Consider the following 21814-nt stretch of genomic DNA (forward strand, 5'->3'; position numbering starts at 1 on the left):
GTTTAGAATTCACGCGTGTCAATAGCCTCACGGAGTTGAATTAATATTATTGTAAGCTGATTATCAGGGATGACAATATCATTAACTGGACACTATTGTTTTAGAAAAAAAGAAATTCCAAAATACCGAGGAAAACGGAAAATTGAAAGTCAATTATCAAATGGCAAAATCGGAAGCTTACAAACATCAAACGAATGAATAACAACTGTCATGTTCCTGACTTCATACAGACATTTTCTAATGTAGAAAATGATGGATTAAACCTGGTTTTATAGCAAGGTGAAGCTCTCATTTGTATGAGAGGTGTATGCAATTCCATTATATTGACATCGATGTGTGAACTAAACAAACATGCATAATAGGCAAAAATGTTATATGTCAGGATGTTTAAGTAGCATCGTAGAAAAAAAATCGCTTCAAATTTTATGGTTTTGTTTTTCTCTACTAAACAGATGAGTGAATAACCCCCAAAATCAATCCTAACCTTCCTTTTGTGGTATGTATTTTTGTGCTAAAATTTCAAAACGATCCTCACACTTGTACTCTATTAAAGGAATGCTGTCATTTTGATACTTCTTTTGGACGTATTACATTAGTTATCCGTCGTCTGTCCTCAAGTTACCACATTTAAAAAGGCAAACAGACAAATACCAGTACACATGACACAACATAGACCACAAAAGAATAAGCAACGCGAACCCCACAAAAACTAGGGGTGATCTCAGGTGTTCCGGTAGGGTAAGCATATCCTGCTCCACATGGTGCACCCATCGTGTTGCTCATGTTATAAACAATCCGGTAAAAAGTCTAATTCGGTAAGTCACATTCATGAAAGGCGAAGGGATTGTAGTAACGACCTAAGGAACATATCCGATATCATTTGTGAAACGGTTATTCCAAAACGGTCAAGTTTACGAAGGGATGATTTCAACTTCACCATTTAAAACTCTTGGTTTAATGATTTCCTTGTCAGCAGCAACCCTCTATCAAGAAAATCATGATAGGAAATGCATGCACGGGAATATCGTATCTAAATGACAGATATATAACCCGTATGCAGGAACTGCTGGAATGTTGCTACTTAGAAATGGAAAGTTGACAATTGGAAAGCTGAAATCATCTCTTTTTTCGAAAAGTTTTGTTTTCAACCGACCCTCATTGTCAATTTCTAGATGTAAGTCAAGATATGAGACTGACTTAACTGTATCTGTTGTATCCTTGATGCGTTCAACATAGTCACCAAATTTTGAATTTTTTTTAAAGGTTTGAAAGGTAAGAATTGTCACTTCTTATTTTTTCACAAAATTTTCCAAATATATAGTACAAAACATGTTGTTTAAACAACCTATTCCAGAGATAAAATTGACGATTTACGCACTGCACTTTTTTTCATTTTCAACAAGTCTTTTATCGAAGAAAATTGCGTTTAACGCACGGCTACTCCAGATAAATTTATTATTTATCTTATAAAGAATAACATTTTTCAGTATCATTATGAATCTATATTTTAATTGATTCATAACTAAGGTAATTATGTGAATAAAGTAAAAAAATGTACCATATGTCTATTTTGGGACATCAAAATTCAATACGATCGTTTTACGGTCAATGTCGTCTATCTCACAAAATCTAGTTAGCCACTATAGTAAGTCATAATGTTGACTATTTATACTCATGTGTCAAAATGTGGATTGTTTGTGTGTCAAAATGTGGGATGCTACTAGAATGTCTAAATGTAGATCGAACTCGCTTATGAATGAATCAAACATTTAGGTGTTTTCCAAACAGTTATTTTAAGTTTACACAACGTTCACAATACACAAAAATGTATTCAGGTGTAAATGATAAAAAAAATAACTTAATATCTTAACGACCATACTTAAACATGGTAAAAGGGCACTAGCTACAAGATATGGAAAAAGGTATGATTTCGTTTGGCTCGACCAATAATAAAACTGAAATACTGAAATCATTATTCGTGTTTAGCAGCCAATTCGGTTCAATTTTCTAAAATTTAGCTAGAGATTGGTTATGCATGCAGTCGTAGTCAGCCATTAATAGAAAAATAATGTCAACATTGAAAGTGAAAAAAAGGTGAAAAACTTCTTTGACTGATTCGATCCATAAAACATCATTCTTATATCGGTTGCAATCTATTTAAAGTTATGTTTATAGACATAGGAAGATGTGGTATGAGTGACAATGAGACAACTCTCAATCCAAGTAAGAACTTATAAAAGTAAACCATTATAGGTCAAGGTACGACCTTCAACGGAGATTGGCTCACACAGAATAGCAAGCTATAAAGGGCCCAAAAAAAAGTGTTTATATTGGGTGATCTGACCGTTAATAGTATTCAAAGGACATCTCGATAAATACTTAGTTGGTATCTGCACTTAAATACACACAAAATTTTGATACATATTAACGAGTACATGCTTTCTTAACTGTATATTTCAGACTTATTGTAATCTAGATATACGTTTAAGTATGTTATAAATTAAATATGAGAATCTGAGTCAAATCGGTGATCATGAATTTGACAGCTAATGCCCTTTTAAGGTTAATATGAAGTATTTTCAAAACGATATTTGTATTATAATCAACGAGGGGCGAAATACCAATGGAACAGTCAAAAGTTAAATCACAAAAATACTGAACTTAGAGGAAAATAAATTCGGAAAGTCCATAATCACATGGCAAAATCAAATAACAAAACGCATCAAAAACGAATGGACAAGAACTGTCATATTCCTGACTTGGTACAGGCATTTTCAAATGTAGAAAATGGTGGATTAAACCTGGTTTTAAAGCGCTAATCCTTTCACTTTGATGACAGTCTCATCAAATTCCGTTATATCTACATTGATGCGTTAACTAAACAGACACATTAAATAAAATAGTCAAAATATGGGTACATTAGTCATCAAACTCATAAACCGAAAATAAAACTGACAACGCCATGGCTAAAAATTACAAAGACAAACAGACAAATGATAGTACACAAAAAACAGCATAGAAAACTACAGACTGAGAAACACAAACTTAACCAAAAACTTGGGGTGATCTCAGATGCTCCGGAAGGGTAAACAAATCATGTGGCACCCATCGTGTTGCTCATTTAGACCATGTGAGGCTTCCTGCTCTGCTTCTTACCTCTAAGTACAAAAACCGCCCGTGGTCTTTGCATTTGACAAAGAATAAATGCAAAGACAGACGAATTTGAATCTTACACTTGAATTTGTGTTTTAATATCGGAGGTAATTGTTCTAAGCAGGAACAGAATAAAACAAAGTCAATGATAGTCCTCGACTAAAACAAAATCCTTACTTCGTAAGAAAAAAGGTAAATATATACATGTGAGAGCAATAAAAAAAACTAATTTACTATAATTGTTTTAAGACAATCTTATGTTGGATAAATTTAAAATTAGGTAGATAATAAATATTGGTCGCATGATTTGTATGTATTCTGACCATGACTCGATGATAATTATTTGATATTCGGCGTAATACAATCAAATCCAGTGGCTTATTACATAATTCATAAATGAATTAATAGATAATGTGCTCTACGTATAGAGCTTTTGATGATGCATCAAGAATTTGTGTTTTCATGATGTACTGTACCTGATATAAGCTTAAAAGGGAAGTTTTAGCATATAACATAATAGTACTGCTGTAACTAAATGTATGTTATTGACAACTTCTAGCAATACACGCTCCATATCACAGTAAAGCCTTCTGCGAAACCACGTTGAAAACAGTTTAACATCAAAACTGGTTATGACGATTTGCTCTTAATAGATATAAGAAGATGTGGTATGAATGCCAATGAGATAAAGTCACAATTTGTAAAAGTAAACCATCATAGGTCAAAGTACGGAACAGCAAGCTATAATGGGCTCTGAAAATAACTAGTGTAAAACTATTCAAACAGTAAAACCATCGGCTAAATAAAAAAAAAAAACGAGAAAGGAGAAACTCTTATGAAAAACATCAACAAACGTCAACCACTGACTTAGGACAGTGCAAACAAATTCAACAGGTTTAAACATTTTAACCCTCACACTCGGTTAATCTATGAAAAGGTTGTGCTATAAAATGCAAAGCGAGTGCCTGTCCGAGTACTTAATTTCATTTCAAAAATGTATATGGTAGATAAAAGGTGATCATGTTTTATTAATATTTAAAACCCGAAGCGTAGAAATTTTAGCACATATTTACACCTTCAAGTTACAAAACTAGCCTCTCTCGTTGTAGGAATGTTGAGTAAGAGATCAAGGTATGAAGCAGTTCTTCTTGTATCAGTAGTATCCTTAATTTCAAGTTCACTATAATATATGAAATGTAAGTACTGGTTCAAATATGGGTTATTCAGTGATAGGACATCATCAATATCTCTGAAAGTAAAATTATAAAATTTCTCAAGTTGCTTTTTCTTTTGTCATTAGAAGGTTTTGAATTAATTATGTTTCATACGAGTACAAAAATAAATCTACCAGTAGGGGTACACATTTAATACCCATTGAAATACAGATTGTCTGTTGAATTATCAATCCTATGAACTCAACAAATATATTGTCGATCAAAAAGTCCAGCATTTTGATAATATCATCTTCAGTATATTTTTTGGTGGAATCAGTGTGGTTCCTCATAAAATAAAATTATAATAACCCAAAACAGAAAATTTGTATCTTGGATTTTTATGCTTATAGAAAAAGCTCTGTTAATTGAGATGACGAAGACGATCCTTAAATTGAGAATAGGAATAGTAGTGTTAAGCGTAGAAAAATTACAAGTAAAAACGTTGCTGCAAAGTTGCAGATATTGTCATCTAAGATTAAGCAGTGGAACTTTTGAACTTTTGAGAATCCACACCTGTAAGAATATATACACCTGTGATATATATTGTAAGCATCAACTTTAATAGACCATTTAATAAATATATTATATTGTAATTATGTGCCTTTTTAATATTTGTAGCTAACATGGTCTAAAGGGCCAAGTGAGCTTTTCCCATCACTTGGCGTCCGTCGTCCGTCGTCGTCTGTTAACTTTTACAAAAATCTTCTCCTCTGAAACCACTAGACCAAATTAATTCAAACTTGACCACAACCATCATTGGGGTTCTAGTTTTGAAAATATGTTCGATGACGCAGCCAACCAACCAAGATGACCGCCATGGCTAAAAATAGAACATAGGTGTAAAATGTAGATTTATCTCTGAAACCAAAGCATTTAGAGCAAATCTCAAATGAGGTAAAATTGTTCATGAGGTCAATTTCTATTTGTCCTGAAATTGTCAGTCGAATCGAACAACCCATTGTTGGGTTGCTGCCCTGAATCGGTTATTTAAACGAAAGTTTGCAGTTTTTGGTTATTATCTTGAATATTATTATAGATAAAAGATCCACTGTAAACAGCAATAATGTTTAGCAAAGTAAGATCTACAAAAAATTCAATATGACCAAAATGGTCAATTGACCCCTTAAGGATTATTGTCCTTTACAGTAATACACGTCTCTTCTCTTATAGGCTAGTAAAAAGTGAAATCACAAAACTAGTTATCGATCTACGTATTAACCTTACTATCTGATTAGAATATCTGATGATATGAATGATGAAAAAAATACAACTGAAAATATTCTTATCTTAACACGAAAATGAAGAAATAATACAGGAACACGTGATTTACATAAATCTATATAACCACTGTCATATGTTTGGAGAAGTATCTCTACATTGATTTCATAGAAGCGTATAACATTGGTAAGCATGTGTTTATTACATTAATTTAAGTTAAGTTTAAGTGACCTGGATATACTTATTTTATGTATCATTTCTTCCTTTCAGTCCTTTGTGAGTTAATTGCAATAATATAATAGGATGATTATTAGAGAAAGACTTAAGACAAATCTTCATTTTCCATATAAAAATGTATAAACCACTTATCATACTGTATATTTGTATAACTGATATTTACTATATAACTTTATAGATATAACCTGTTAGACTAAGGATGGATGTGATTTTGTATGTACCGCTTCTTTTATCACTGTTTGAATGCGTGGTATCAAAATCACCAAATATTGTGTTTATTGTGGCTGATGATTTGGGTAAGTTTATTTTCTCACAGAATTGTTAACCTCAATGAAGTACGATAAAACTAAACATTGAGGTTAGTCATTGACTAAAAAACACTTTATAAGTAGTATGGGGAGATTTATGAACGAGCTTTACAACACAACCGGAATTAGTGTTTGCAGGATTTAAAATGAGCAAAAAATAGATAAACTTTGTGCCAATTTAAAAAGCGAAATCATTCTTCAACCTAACAATTTTCTTGATACTTGCTTAATCTGTTTGTATCTCATAATGTCCTCATAATGTTTTACTAGTTGTTATCGATCCATGTTTACTTTCTTTATTTAAAATGCGTATCACTTGAAAGACGCATTTATCATTTATCAATACATGGTTTGAAAAGTTGCTGTATAATTTAGTTTCCTTTTTTAATCACATAATGACGAGTGTCTAGAACACCGGACCGGGTCAGTTAATATATATCTGGTTTAGCTACTTATAGTTCGATGTTGATAATTGTATTGATCTTTTTTATATCATCAGTCAATATTACGTATTTAATGTGTTTTAGGATGGAACGATGTAGGATTCCGTAATCCGGCTATTATTTCTCCTAACATAGACTATCTAGCAAAGAATGGAATGATATTGAACAATTCTTATGTACAACCAGTATGTTCTCCGTAAGTATTCACAACTACAAATAATGCACAGAGACATTTTTTCAGGTTCGGGTCTAGGGCTATCTACATAAGTCCTGTCAGAATATTAAGTAAGATTATTGTAACAGCATACGATTGTTTGTCCATATTTTTACAAGAATTTCAGTAATGAGTATGATTATTTTACTTACGTTGCATCTACACTAGTACTTGAAACCAACATATTTCCGCGTGCGATTTATTTTCGCGAGTAGACAAATGACGCGAAGATTAATCTTTAATAAAATGTTTCATAAAATTCTAGATTTGACAAATTAATTGATGTCCATTTTTCAGGAAAAGTGAATAAGAATAAATATCTTCAAAGTTTTGCTGAAGATGCTGTGTTTTAGTCATAAAAAAAAGCTTCTGTTCAAATTTCATCAAATTCATAGTAGGTTCGACAATTATTGATGTCTTAATTTGATTTCTACAGAAAGATCAAATAGTTCTCAACGTACAGAGCTCCGCACTTTCCTAATACGAAGCATAACATTTAATATACCAATTTATAAATGATTTATACATCCTCCATAGCCAAACTAATTCCCACCAATAGCATCTCAACTTACGAAGCTTTGTCCAGTTGTAAACAATTATTGAGTTCAGTACCTGTGTGAATTTTAAACAATTTAGTATAAAATTAATTTTCTGTTAATGCAACCGTTACAATTCATTTATTATCAAATGCAAGTTGCTATGTTGTTAAATACTTCCAATTCATCAGTTTCTAAGAATCTTTCATAATTTTCATACATTTTATAAAATGCCTTTATATTTTCCAGTCATTTTGTAAAAAAATCAGTCAATATATAAAATGCCTGAAACTTCCAGTCATTTATAAATAAAGTGAAGAATTACTGAATTTTAATAAATTGTTAATAAATTTGTTTTAGATCAAATATGGACAGGTATGATAATTTTGGAAATATTTGTATGATTTTCATGTTAACAGATTGGTTCATGCGAATTTGTGAACGAATGACACTTTCTTCTTTTAGGTCAAGAAGCGCCTTTTTATCAGGGTTTTATCCATTCAAATCCGGACTGCAGGTAAAATAATGCTCTTGTTTAAGGCTTAGTCTAATAAACAAAACATATTATACTTAATACAAGTAAGAGTATTTATGAACAACTACTATGGAATCTACCACACGATTTAAGTGAACGAGAGTGTTTTTTTATGATTTTCTAAAACTTGCAATTAAAAGATATGAATTGGAATGAATCAATATTTTTGCTAATGCGCAATGTAACCGGTGTTTTTATGATAAAATGAAAAAAGTTTGAAACAACAATGCACTACGATGTGTCTAAATACAAATAATTTGGAGCTAATATGTGACAAATTAGACAAGATAACAGTTAGGTGACGAAGATGTTTATCCTATTGCTATAGAAAATAACACTTTCGTTATTTATCATTTCAAATCTAAAAAAAATAGAAGTTCAGACACAAAATTGGTATCAAGGAATGAAAGAGTTTGCTATACATTCACCGACAGATTAAACGTTCACTATTTAGCTCACTATAAATTTTCAAATGTAAAAAAGACAAAGTTTAAGCATTGTCTGTGAACTCCCTTTACATTTCTGGGGGGAAATTGTGAGACTTTATATTTTAAAACACTTTAACCCTTCTTATGACAAAATATCACCATTGAGTTTATTTTCTGTTCCAGAATTATGTTATTGAACCAGCGGAGGCAGCATGTCCACCCCTTAACCAAACCCTCCTGCCGCAGAAACTGAAAGAGCTTGGATATGCAACACATATGATTGGAAAGTATGCAAACGAATTTTGTTTACTTAAATGAGTATTTTCTTCAAGATGTCAATAAAACAATGTCATAGACTTACTTCTTTTAGGCAAGCGCACGTTCTATGTAGTATGCACTTTTTCATGATTTGTCATTTCTATCAAATCCCATATTGATTTTTTAAGTTTTATTTTCAAAGCTTTTCAAAAATGGTAACTCATATAATTCTTAAATATTTTAGAATTGTTGGAGGAAAATAAGTATACACATAAGGTTGAAGAGTATCAAATAATCTGTCAATAATCTATGGTTCCCTTTAAAAAAGGAAACAAAAATCGCCGATAAACATGACTATGTGTCTTTCAGGTGGCATTTAGGAATGTGCAAATGGGAATGTACTCCAACATACCGTGGGTTCGATACATTTTATGGATATTATAACGGAAAAGAAGATTACTATAACTATACAATTGGTAAGTCTGAGTCTACATGTATAGCTCAAAACTACAAAGTTAAATGAAAACACTTTTAAAGTAGGAGATTGATATATGTTTGTCTAATTTAAGTAATTAACAATTTCATTTTTGAAAATAAATTTGCAAATGTATATACATTATATATATAACTCATCTAAACATTATATATATATTAGAAGTCAGATATGGCATGGTATTGGTTGCAAAAATTCGATATTTTTCATTTAAATGCAATATTTTTTATTCAAATGGTATAATTTTTCATTCGCCTCTACCGTCCTAATAACCTATCAAAAAAGAAGAGGTAAAAGAAAGCCATCTTCCAAATGCAAAAACAGAAATAGACTTCTTCTGGCTCACTTCCGAAGAACAATAAAAAAAAAAAACGCGACCCATTAATATGTTTTGAAAAACGCCTTGCCCCTACCTTTTTCCCCCAAAAAAATGGCATTTTCAAATATATAAACAAAAAAATAGATAAGGGGCGGGACCAAACCTATAGATAACATAATAAAGAAATGATGAAATATACAGAATAAGTTGATCGATTTTTGGTTGCCTTATGTCCAGTGGCAAATATGTCACGCATGTTTAGGACAAATATAACAGAAATCAAAGGATAAAGAATAGAGTGAAATGGTAAAAACTAAAAGATATAGAATTATAGTAACGATCTTTGATCTGAAACCCTCCCTACACATACACAAACACCATAACCATTACTGCCAATACTCGCATTTATACATCTCTATACAAATATCTAAATTTGAACCTCCCCCTCCCCCCCAAGACACGGAGATTTTTTTTATCCGCCCCTGTTATGTGTTTCTTAATATATACATTTTGTACGGGTCTAGATAATAGCTAAACGTAAAATTATATAATTTGTTGGATACCTACTATAATTATATTATATACTGTATCACAAAATAAACTTGTATACCCCCTTCCTTTCCCAAATTCAGTATTGAAAAGTAAATTATTTAAAAGTCCTGAAGACAAAATATGTGTTAAAATATGCTCTGCATACTTATTTAAGCAATGACATATAGTAATTATTGAACTACTGTGGGGCTTGAAAAAAGTCTATTCGGAGATGAGAACAGTAAAAACATGCTCAGCAACGAATCCTAAATGTAAAATGATTTGCGGCATAATACATGAGAGCACATATTATAGATAGTATTAACTATGAAGTTCACTCCTCATACAGTGAAGTCCTATGTCATAGGACTATTTTTGTAACATGGGTTAGCAACTGGTCCAATCTTGAATTGTCTAGTTCCGGAGTATAACAGCTTATGTCTCTCCTTGTCACGGGGTCTCTGGTTCTGCTGTTGTAATTAGATGATTTTTTTCTTCATGTAGCACAAAAAAACGTCATGATAACATGTATCTGGACTTAGAGGGGGAGGAGGACTAGCTATGTATATATTTATTTTTATTTCAATGTGAAGACTGTAGGGGAGTTTCTTCAGAAAGGGTTTTTATTGGAGATGTTTTTGCAATGCACGCCTCTGAGATGCACGCAGGCATCTGTTTCTATCCATGAACAAGTTGTGTGTCATTATTATTACTTGTCACTGGCATTTTTTGCTCTGCCTGGCCATTATTGGTATTAATTGCCAGTGCAGGAACTCGCACGAACCCCAAATTTTAGTTAGATGGGCGATAGTCTGAGGCTGACGCATTTTTTAAGTTCACTCAAGTTTAGAAAGAAAGGGGAGAAAATCCAAATAAATACCGACCAATCACAAACACTGTTGCAAATTTGACCTTTAGGCGTCAAAGAATTTCCCATGATGCAATAATTTCATATAAATAAAAAAAAAAAAAAAAACTATTATACCAATTGAATACAAAATATTACATGCAAATGATTTTTTATACCAATTGAATAAAGAATATTGCATTTGAATGAAAATTATACCATTTGAATGAAAAATTATTCCATTTGAATGAAAACTTATACCATTTGAATGGAAAATTATACCATTTGAATAAAAAATATTGCATCTAAATGAAAAAATATACCATTAAATGAAAAATTTTACCATGTAAATAAAAAAATATTGCTTCTAAATGAAAAAATTTACCATTCAAATGAAAAAATATTGCATTTAAATGAAGAAATATATCAATTAAATATAAAATATTGCATTTAAATGAAAAATATCGAACTTTTGCAACCAATACCATGCCATAGTCAGATTAAAACTGCAACATGTGTTTCTGATATTCTAAATTAAATTTCTTTTTTTTCAGCTAATGGGTCAGATTTCCGTGATAATAAAGTACCAATACGACCAAACGAATACTCTACGGTAAGATGTCAAGGTGTTTTGAAAAGATAAGAAATGAATGCGTGTGCTTGTGTATATATGTGCTTGGGTGTTATGATATGGACTATTAGTTAAACTATGGTGTTTAACGCGCATAAGCACGATCTATTCTAGCAAGAACACCTGTTCATAGAAATTCAAAAAAATCAAAAGCACCAAACAATGCCGGTTAAAATGAACAAGGAGTTTTGTTTCAATACCTTAATTTTTGCATATGTTTTAACATTCCTATTTTAAGATGAACTCTTGTACTGAGTTTCAAATTCATATGAGCACGAAATACCTTATTACAAACATCAACTTTCCTTAAAAAACACTTAAACATGATATGATACGATAATGAAATATGGACATAGAAAAAAAATATCTATTTTGTAGGCGGAAACAAAGTGTTCGTCTCTGTATGTCTATATAATTAAATATAAACTATAAATGTTGGGTTATTTTTTTTTCATTTTACAGTATGCATATGCCCGACGTGCAGACAAAATAATCACTCAACAAAACAAAAGTCAACCAATGTTCTTATACCTTCCTTTCCAGTCAGTTCATCAGCCAATACAGGTAAGTTGTCACTGGTATGTTGTTCTAGCACTGCTTTACATGTTTTCCAATATCAAAAAGAAAGTGACGCTGAAAAAAACCCAAGAACATTACGAAGGCACAAACCATCGCCATTTACATTGATACTGCAAGGCCATGAAGATTTAGTTTACTCTGCGTGTAACCCTATGTGTTTTGAATAATTAACATGCTGTGGTCACATATCAGTTACAATCATTGTGAAAACTCGCGAGACGTTGACAATAATAAAAATTCAGGTGTTTAGAATTGGTAAGAGAACATTTTGTTTACTGAGGTTATATTATTAATTGAAAGTTATTTGAAAAAGCAATTATATACTTGTGTTTAACTGATAACTGTGTCTTTGAATATACAAGTATAATTTTTATATACATTGTCTTATGTTCATTTTGTCTTGAATTTGTATGACCTATTTGCCACTGGAAATGCACACATAACTTATTTATCTCTCCTGTCAAAAAAAACCCGCATTTGAATCTTCAAAACAAATATAGAGATCTATATAAAAAGGTTAAACTTTGCTTCATATATTGCTGTTATAATTAGTGTTGGCTACATTTAAAAGATGATTAATTAAGAGACTTGCGTCTTAACTTAAATTGGATTACCTCAAGAAATGTTGTATGCTGTCTTCGATAATTTGAAAACCGAATATATATGAATAAGTACACCTTAAACAACCAGGCCTATTTAAGACAATAACTACTAAATATGTTAACATGAAGATGAGATGTCATAAGATGCAACATTCTATTAGTGAGACTATTTACATTTTTGATACATGTTGTTAGAATTATGTATATTCTAATAAATGACAATTCGGCAACAGGGGCTATGTTTTGTTTGGGTTTGTTTTAAGGATTTTTTTTGCATTTCCAAGTTTTTGGAGTATCTTATTTTATTAGTTATCAAAGGTACCAGGATTATGATTCAATACGCCAATCGCCCGTTTCGTCTACATCAGACTCATCAGTGACGCTCAGATCAAAATAGTTTTAAAGCAAAACAAGTACAAAGTTAATTTTGGTTTCACTGATACTCCGTTTAAAGTGTGAACACTTGCAGAATAATTGAACAACCAATCACTGACACAAACATTGAAATCATGTTTCACACACTCATTTGAAACATATGTCTCGTTAGAATGTATGACCCTTCGCTACATTCTTTGGGCTATTCGTCATTGTATTTGACATATGAAGGAAGCTAGGACGTCTACAATCTATCATTTTCGTTAACTAGCCTTAGGTCGATATCGCTACATGTGGACTATTTTCCCCAAAATTATTTGACCAGTAGTTGATGCTTCGGAACTGCCATATTTATAGCATATTCTCTTTCGTGTTTTTAAATAAAAAAATGTTGACCTTGAGTGGTTTGTGCTAATATTCATAAGAGCCTTTTCATAAAGCTTTTCGTGTGATTCAGATATGAAACATCATATGCTTAAAAATATTTGACTTTAAGCGTTTGATAAATATAAATTTACAAAAGCTCTTCGGACACATACATTTTATAATATGTTTTTCCATTTCTATCAGCTAATAAAAACTACCAAAGTAAATGATTAAAAACAATTTGAAAAATTGAAAATCTCTTGCATGAACGACAAAATATGGACAAAAAAATGAAAAATAATGTTTTACAACTAAGTAGTATTTTTGCTGTGGATCATCAACCCCAGTTTTTGGTGGGGTACGAGTTGTTGTTGTACCCCTTATTTGTGACACTTTGTTCACGCATCTTTGTCAATATGATGGTATTTAATGCGACTGTCGTACAACTGAGAGGTTTTGTGCTACAAAACAAGGTTCAATCCACCATTTTCTACATTTGAAAACGCATGTACCAAGTCAGGAACATGACTGTTGCTGTCCAATCGTTTGATGTGTTTCATCATTTGGTTTTGCCATTTGAATAGGGACTTTCCGTTTTGAATTTTCCTCGCAGTTCAGTAGTTTTATGACTTTACTTTTTTTTATCATTTATTTTCGCTGGATACCAATTTTCGAGGAATACATGTGTACAGATGAACCATGACATCAAATGTTCAACGAATGGCAATTTTTCTTTAGGATTTTATCCAATCTACGACAAACCACGGAATAAAATTTCTACGAACATGCAATAGATATAAGGAGACGTGGTATGAGTGCTAATGAGATAACTCTCTATCCAATTTACAATTTATAAAAGAAAAACCATTATAGGTCAAGGTACAGTCTTCAACACGGAGCCTTGGCACACACCGGACAGTAAGCAATAAAGGGTCCCAATAATGAAAGTGGAAAAACCATTCAAACGGTTAAACCAACTTTCTGATATATATGAAAAACGAAAATAACCTTACAATTGTATCAACATGTCAAATTAAGTCTTCATTAATCAACGAAAATTGGTATCCACTAAAGTTGGTACCCACCAAAATTAATGAAACGACTGTATATGTTATTTATATTTTAGGTTCCTGAAATTTACGAAAATATGTATCAAGACATAAAGAATGACGGAAGACGAAAATTTTCGGGTAATATGCTCTTTACTTGTAAATAAATATAAGAATATGTGGTATGCGTGCCAAAAACACAACCATCCATCCTGGTGACAATGTATCAAAATTTGAAAATTGTAGACCAAAGTACGACCTCGAACACGGAGCCTTGTCTTACATTGAAGAGCAAGCTATGTAGAGCCCAAAGGTTATAAGTGTGAAACAATTCAAACAGGAAAACCAATAGTCTAATGTTTATAAAAAACGAGAAAGGAGAAAGACTTATGAACCACACTAACAAACGATAACAACTAAATATTAGCTCCTGACTTATGACGTGTGATAAAATGCAGCAGGTTGAATCTTTTATATAAGCTTTCGATTTCAAATATTTTGACCACGAGCATCACTGAAGAGACATGTATTGTCGAAATGCGCATCTGGTGCAAGAAAATTGGTACCGTTAATTTTATTACTACCACTGGGTCGACGCCTCTGCTGGTGGACTATAAGTCCCCGAGGGTATTACCAGCCCAGTAGCCAGTACTTCGGTACTGGCATGAAAATACTGATTTTTTGTGTTATTAAAATGTGCTGTTACAAAATGATAGAAATTATTATAAATTAAGGAATGTATCTCCCTCATGCAAAGCTCTGATTCCTTCCACGGATTTGGCTATACTTTTTGGACCTTTTGGATTATAGCTCTTCATCTTTTATATAAGCTTTGGATTTCAAATATTTTGGCCACGAGCATCACTGAAGAGACATGTATTGTCGAAATGCGCATCTGGTGCAAGAAAATTGGTACCGTTAATTTTATTGAAACGTTTTAACAGGCGATAATCTTAATTCTAACATGAGACAGAAGTGTAACATTAAAACATAAAATCACACACTAAAACGCACCAATCGATCAAAAAGACTTGGTTTACATTATTTGAGAGTGTTGACACTCATATTTAAAACAAATAACTGGACAAACTGGAATATTTTCGGTGAAAGATAACACAGGACTTAGTGCGGAAATAATGAAGAATGCCAAAATTAATCATCTAAGTCATTATCTTTTTATCCATTGTTCTTTATAATGGACTGGTTATTAAATGCAGTGCAGTTATCACTAAAATAATTGTGATGTATAATTAGTTCATTTTTTTATTGGTTTTTTACTAAGTGACATCATACCCATTCAAGTATAGGGGAAATATAAATGGTGCAGAATCAGGCTCAAAATTATCGATTTTCTGTCAAATGAATTAAGCCTATGCTAAAATGATTTTAGCTTATGCTTTAATGTTTTTTAGCTCATCTTAAATTGATTGTGTGAGTTAATGCTAAAATGAGGTTTAGCTAATGCTAAAATGAGTAATTAGCTTATACTAAAATAAATTTAGCTTATGCTGAATTATAATTTAGTATATGCTAAATCAAATGAACTATCAAATGAGTAGATCGCTTTCTTAATAAGTTGGTTGGAAAGTTGCTGCATGCGGTCCTATCTTATACTAAACATATTGCAACTAAATTGATGATCAGTGAATTTCATTATTATAATCAATTAAGCATATGCTAAATTAGAATTTAGCATATGCTTAATAAGATAAGTATGACCTTGATTCGGCGTCATATGCAATATCATGCCAGTGTTAGTTGTCAGTTCTGTTCAATTCATATTAGGTAAATCAATTAGAAATTATCGGATAGACTATCAAGATGTAGATGAAAGCTTGACCATCACTGCTTATTGTGTATTGGTCTCTATTGGTTGTTTGTATTCACTTGATGCATAATTAACATCTTCACAACACTTCTCATATTGCATGAATGATATAACTGTTTTTGCTGAAGTGGAAAGCAGGTCTACTTTTCTACTAAAACTTTCCTCAGAATTGATTTTCATATTTTATAGCCGATCATAGTCATTGAAAATTAACCAACCTCCAAAAACATTGATGTTTGATTTTACAGGAATGGTCACAGCAATGGATGATGCCATAGGAAACGTAACAGATTCACTGAAGCGTAACGGAATGTTTGAAGATACACTTATCATATTTACTTCAGATGTAAGATATTGAAAGTGTTCAGAGTATAATTTTTTTCATGACTGTATTTACATATCTTTTTTAATCTTGAATACGAACATCGTATATATATATGCTGACAAATAAACTACAATGTTATTTGATTACCGTCATCAGTTGTCTTAAGGAACATTTCACGATGATCATTTTTGAATTCAAACAGTTATCTATAGTTGCACTAATCCATGTCATAATTACTCTGTTTGATAGTTTGGCGTAAAATAATTATGCTGTTATCGATGTAGAGTTTATTGCATACTTTAAAATATTCTTAGTATTTACCTATTAATCTTATACTAATAAGTTTAAAGATATTTTTCAAGGAATAAATGAACAATGTTTTAGAATGGTGGTTGGCCAATCCATTCTGGAAATAATTACCCACTGAGAGGTAGTAAGGCAACAGTATATGAAGGAGGAACTCGGGCTTCAGCTTTCGTATATGGTTTGGGACTTCAGAAAAATAATACTGTTTTTGACGGGTAATAAATCTAAAATTAGTAGTACCTTTTTTTTACTGTGTTGAGAATTTATGCAAATTACTAAAAGAAACATACTTCCAGTTTATATTGTACTTACTTCAGTGGTGTACTTGCTTTGCTGTTACTAAAACATGGATCGAATTAATGTATTAATATAACTACAAATTATATTTTTTTCTTCAAAGTTGACATGATAATATATTAAAAAATGTAAAAATTCAACCATACGACTTTCAATATTGAGCTGATTATTTGCTTTATTATTGCTGTTGTTTTAGTATGATTCATGCTGTGGACTGGATGCCAACAATTCTCTCTGCTGCTGGAGGAGGTCATGGTATGTATATATATTTCAGTCAGTTTAAAATTTTAAGTTCTATGAATAAATTGGATAATAGTTAGTCATTTTCTTTGAAAGATAAATGTATCATAGTCCGATACATAGCGGATTACATAAACATTATCTATTCGACTGAGAACAATCTGTAAAAGAGTGAACTTTTTAAACAAATTGTCTGTGTGTGTATACACCTTGAAAAATCTTGGTTTAAAGTGTTACATTTTATTAAGGAAATTGATATTTAATCAATGATCAAATCAACAAAAGTGAACATTAGAGACACTTTTGCTATGATATGAACCGACTCACTGTAGCTACTCTCGTCTTTGATTTTAATTAATGATCATTTGTTCTGAATTAGTGAAAATGGAATATTCGTGTTTCATTTTAATAATGGATTAATAGATTATTTTTTTCTCAAGTAAGTGGCATTGATGGTTTGAATATGTGGCCAAGCATAAGTAAAGGAGTTCCATCCTCCTTGAGGTCAGAGTTCATCTATAACCTCGACGATTCTTTAGTACCTACTATTGGGCGTGCTGCTATTAGGTAAGTGTATAGTAAAATATAAAGACATTTTAAAGCTTATAGTTTCATGAATTATTTTTAAATATACGAGTAAACAATGCTGAAAACTTACACCATTTAATTGTGTCTGTTTATGTTATTTAAGATTCAAGTTAACATTTGTAATATACTCTAAATAGTCAAAAATGTATGTAATATTTCACAAAGAGTTGCTATCTGGTTACTAACGTTGAATTTAATAAACAATTGCATGTACTTGTTGCTATAGAATGGGTGATTACAAGTTAATAGAAGGATTTGCTGGTGCATGGAATGGCTGGTACCCAGTTCCGGAGACCGCGGAAGACGTTACAATAAATGAACCAAAGGTAGATTACTACCAGTTATATAACTTGAGAGGTAAATATAGGCTGTAGTAGTTTACGGGTATTTAAGTTACATTGTCATATATATAATCAATCAGCAGTTCACTTCAGCATTACATAGGTTGGGGGTATACAGATCATAAAAAAGACAAAACAGAGAGGTATATTTTAGAAATGTTTATAACAAAGTGTTATATGAATCTCTTTTGTCAGGAATACAGTCATTAGTAATAAGCCAATGCTAAAATCCCATATATAGATTAATAAGACAATCAAAGTAACAAACCATTACTGAGAGACATTCATGAACACAAATCTGATAGAAACAGGAATGGCCGATAGGGTGTGCGTCTTCTGCTTTGTCTGCAACATCCATCGTGCGAATCCAAACTCATTATAAGGTAGCAATACCCAGTTAGTAGTTTAGTTCCGCGTTTTAGCTCCGGGGTATTTTGAATATGACAGTTAGTGTGCAACAAAATTCAATGTTAGACAACTGATGACTAATTATTCCTTCAAAATGGGTTTATTACGAACATCAAAACTTCTTTTATAATGTTTAATGGGCTATTTTCAGTTTGACTGTCCGTAATTTCGTAGCCAAACCGGACATAGATCCAGAAATGTTTAGCATGAATTCTTTTACATAATTTTGCAATTTTGTAAAAAAAACCACAAAGACATAAGATTTTAACTTGATTTCCTGATAGATTGATGTAAACAGTTCCAAAAAAAGGTATAACTTCAAGCGATGGAAATTCTACTTTTGGACATATTTTGGAAAACTATGTGACATCTCTTCTACCTCCTTCGTTTACAATAATTTATAGCGAATACATGCAGATTGTTGCCATAAATACAAAAAAAAATTCATCATCTTGAATCATATCCACTATACTGGATATTAAATCTATTAAAGATTCTGATTACGTACATATTGCTACCTAAATATATCTCAATTTGGAATTGGACATTATTTGGTAAAATAATTAATTACAGAACTACAACGGTATTTAAGGCGTAAGACTGCAAAACATGTTGCTAGTGAGTCAAAACACAGATTTGATTTATCGTTCAGCCATTTTATGGCGATGACTTTAAATAGTTATCAAAAGTACCAGAATTATATTTTAATACGCCAGACGTGCGTAAACTTGATGAAGTGTCGATTGCAGTGGTTCTTACACATTGTCAATTTTGGTTCAGAAAAACCCTGCTGATGAAATCGGTATAGCATTATTTTGTTTCAAGTTAAAACATATGAAGCAGAACCTGTTTATCATTCCAAAGAACCCGATATCACCCTCGGTTTTTGATGAATATCTTGTTGCCAAGTCTTTAGTTTCCTATGTTGTGTTTTGAATACCTTTAGCTTCTTTTTTTTGTTCTTTTTTTACATGGCGTTGTCACTATATTTTCGTTTTTCGCGTTTGAATGTCCCTGAGATATATTTCGCTTCCCTTAAGATATGCAAACGCCAAAAGATTTAGAAAAATGTATGGTCCTATTGAGAAATGTTAAGTTGACTATTGGAGAGTTTACATCATCAAATTTGTCATAGGTTCCAGTGTGAGATTGTCCATATATGTCAAAACCGAAAAAGAGAGCAAGAGATGAAACATAGTTTCTAGTTCGGTAGTAACCTTAACTTTAAGTTCTTTGGACTATATGGGAGACTTTCACTTGCTAAAATGTTGACTATAAATATAATCGATCAATAACCTGAAGTTCTTCTTCTAGTAAATAGACAGGACAATCCAAGTTGATAAAAAAAATACCAAACTCAAAGGCAAAATCATTAAGGGGTAGTCCATAAAAACTGACAAAATCAAACACAATTAACCAATTATAAAGTTGTACTGCCACATTCATGATAAGCTCAAGTTAAATGATAAAGAAACAGATGCGGATTCTAGATTTTTAAAAGGGGCCATTACCAAAGCAACGTTAGGAGTAGGACTTTATCCATAAATATTGCCCTATAAGTTATTCCCGAACTCAATCCGTCTCTGAGTAAGCAGTTGCTTGTTAGTAGAGTTTCAAAACATCTCCTTATATAGAGCATTATTTTCTATTTGATTCTCTTTGGTCATGTCCCTTGAGTCTTGTCTTGGTAGTTTAATTTTTATTATGTGATATATATTTTATTCATTCACAAATTTGAATTTTCTGAAAGTCAGTCAAACTACATGTTATAGGTAATAATTTGGTGTTTTTTTGTATCAAATTTGTAGATGATCCTTATGAACACAATAATTTGCACACCAAAGAGCACAGCATGTTAGAAAAGATGAAAGAAAGGCTTCAGGAGTATAGGAAATATATAGTGCCACCTCTAAATAGGAAACCAGACCCTGCATCTAACCCAAATAAATATAATGGTTACTGGACACCTGGATGGTGTTAGAGTTTATTGATGAAAATCTCCAAGTTATAGAAATTATTAAAAATATCTACACACTAGATTAAGCAATGTGTTTGTAGTTCTACTCATTAATAACCCTCATATCGTTTATTCTGTCGTTATTCAATGTCAAAGAGGTTCTTATGTAGATATAGGAAGATGTGTTGTGAGTGCCAATGAGACAACTCTCCATCCAAATAAAAATTTAAAAAGGTAGACCATTATAGGTCAATGTACGGCCTTCAACACGGAGCCTTGGCTCACACCGAACAACAAGCTATAAAGGGCCTCAAAATTACTAGTGTAAAACCATTCAAACGGGAAAACCAACGGTGTTTAGTAAGAGAAACTTTTAGACATCCCTTTTTCAGCGTTAGATAGAATGGAACAAAAAAAAACATTTACATAAAAACTATGTCATTGAAATAGACAAGGTTGATACCTGAAGTTAGTTCTAACAAAACTTTTGAATGTTCAACCCTGTATACCCCCATTCCCTATATGAAATTATGATTTGGAAAATACTTTGAACGACAAAATTATTTCATATTTCTTCCTGTGTGACGTTTACGTTTTGGCGTCAAACACGCGACTCTACACTAGAGCTGATATAAACCTAGCCATTCAGTCACAGGACTTCAAATATTTCAATCCTTTATGGGTTGATTTAAAATACATATAGAAGTAAGCAATGAATGTGGTTGTTAAATTTGATAGATGCTTTTTGTGCTTCTGTGTTAAACATTTGTTTGTTTTTGTTCTAATTGAGATTTTGACACAGTGATGACTGCTGTACTTCTATTTTGACAATTTTATCCATTATGTCTGTTTTGTTCACGCCTAGTTGTAGAAAATGAAATTTGATGCGACTGTCATATAAGTGAGATGTTCAGCGCTATAAAATCAGGTTCAATCCACCATTTTTTACATTTGAAAATGCCTACACCAAGTCAGGAATATGACAGTTGTTGTAATAGATTCTTGGATTGACAAATGACACTTTTAAAGGGTATTTTACAAAGAAATAAGAATGCGCCTTGTTTAATTTTGCACACAAAAGTGCCTTCCCAATTTCTCACTATTTCTGCAGAAATAGCCGATTTTACTTTTACACTATTTAAGTTTTCAAATTATCTGAGCAGCAGACAATGGAATAAATTTACATTT

General features: G+C 31.8%; 1 protein-coding gene across 5 annotated transcripts; it reads left to right on the forward strand.

Annotated features, from left to right (window-relative positions):
- The first annotated feature begins 1830 nt into the window (after positions 1-1830).
- LOC143064819 (arylsulfatase B-like) lies at positions 1831-20712 on the forward strand. 5 transcript variants are annotated; one of them, XM_076237942.1, is made up of 17 exons: positions 1831-1922; positions 4263-4349; positions 4718-4912; positions 6001-6118; positions 6658-6769; positions 7789-7840; positions 8470-8573; positions 8914-9020; positions 11289-11347; positions 11828-11929; positions 14414-14477; positions 16413-16510; positions 16874-17010; positions 17289-17347; positions 17773-17899; positions 18147-18277; positions 20478-20712. In XM_076237942.1, the coding sequence occupies exons 4-17, from the start codon at positions 6022-6024 to the stop codon at positions 20648-20650; spliced, it is 1422 nt and encodes a 473-aa protein (XP_076094057.1). In that variant the 5' UTR covers positions 1831-1922; positions 4263-4349; positions 4718-4912; positions 6001-6021; the 3' UTR covers positions 20651-20712. The 5 variants fall into 5 exon arrangements, with proteins under 5 accessions (XP_076094057.1, XP_076094056.1, XP_076094059.1 ...); XM_076237941.1 differs by lacking the exon at positions 4718-4912; XM_076237943.1 differs by lacking the exon at positions 4718-4912 and having other exon boundaries at positions 1876-1922; positions 4263-4284.
- The last annotated feature ends 1102 nt before the right edge of the window (positions 20713-21814 follow it).

This window comes from Mytilus galloprovincialis, chromosome 2, assembly GCF_965363235.1.
Source record: "Mytilus galloprovincialis chromosome 2, xbMytGall1.hap1.1, whole genome shotgun sequence".
NCBI lineage: Eukaryota > Metazoa > Mollusca > Bivalvia > Mytilida > Mytilidae > Mytilus > Mytilus galloprovincialis.

Excerpts from the sequence above, each read along its gene's own strand:
- LOC143064819 (XM_076237942.1), top strand. The coding sequence starts at position 6,022 with ATGGATGTGATTTTGTATGTACCGCTTCTTTTATCACTGTTTGAATGC. Across the intron at positions 9,021-11,288 it reads TTACTATAACTATACAATTG|CTAATGGGTCAGATTTCCGT; the intron begins GTAAGTCTGAGT and ends CTTTTTTTTCAG. Across the intron at positions 17,900-18,146 it reads ATTGGGCGTGCTGCTATTAG|AATGGGTGATTACAAGTTAA; the intron begins GTAAGTGTATAG and ends TTGTTGCTATAG.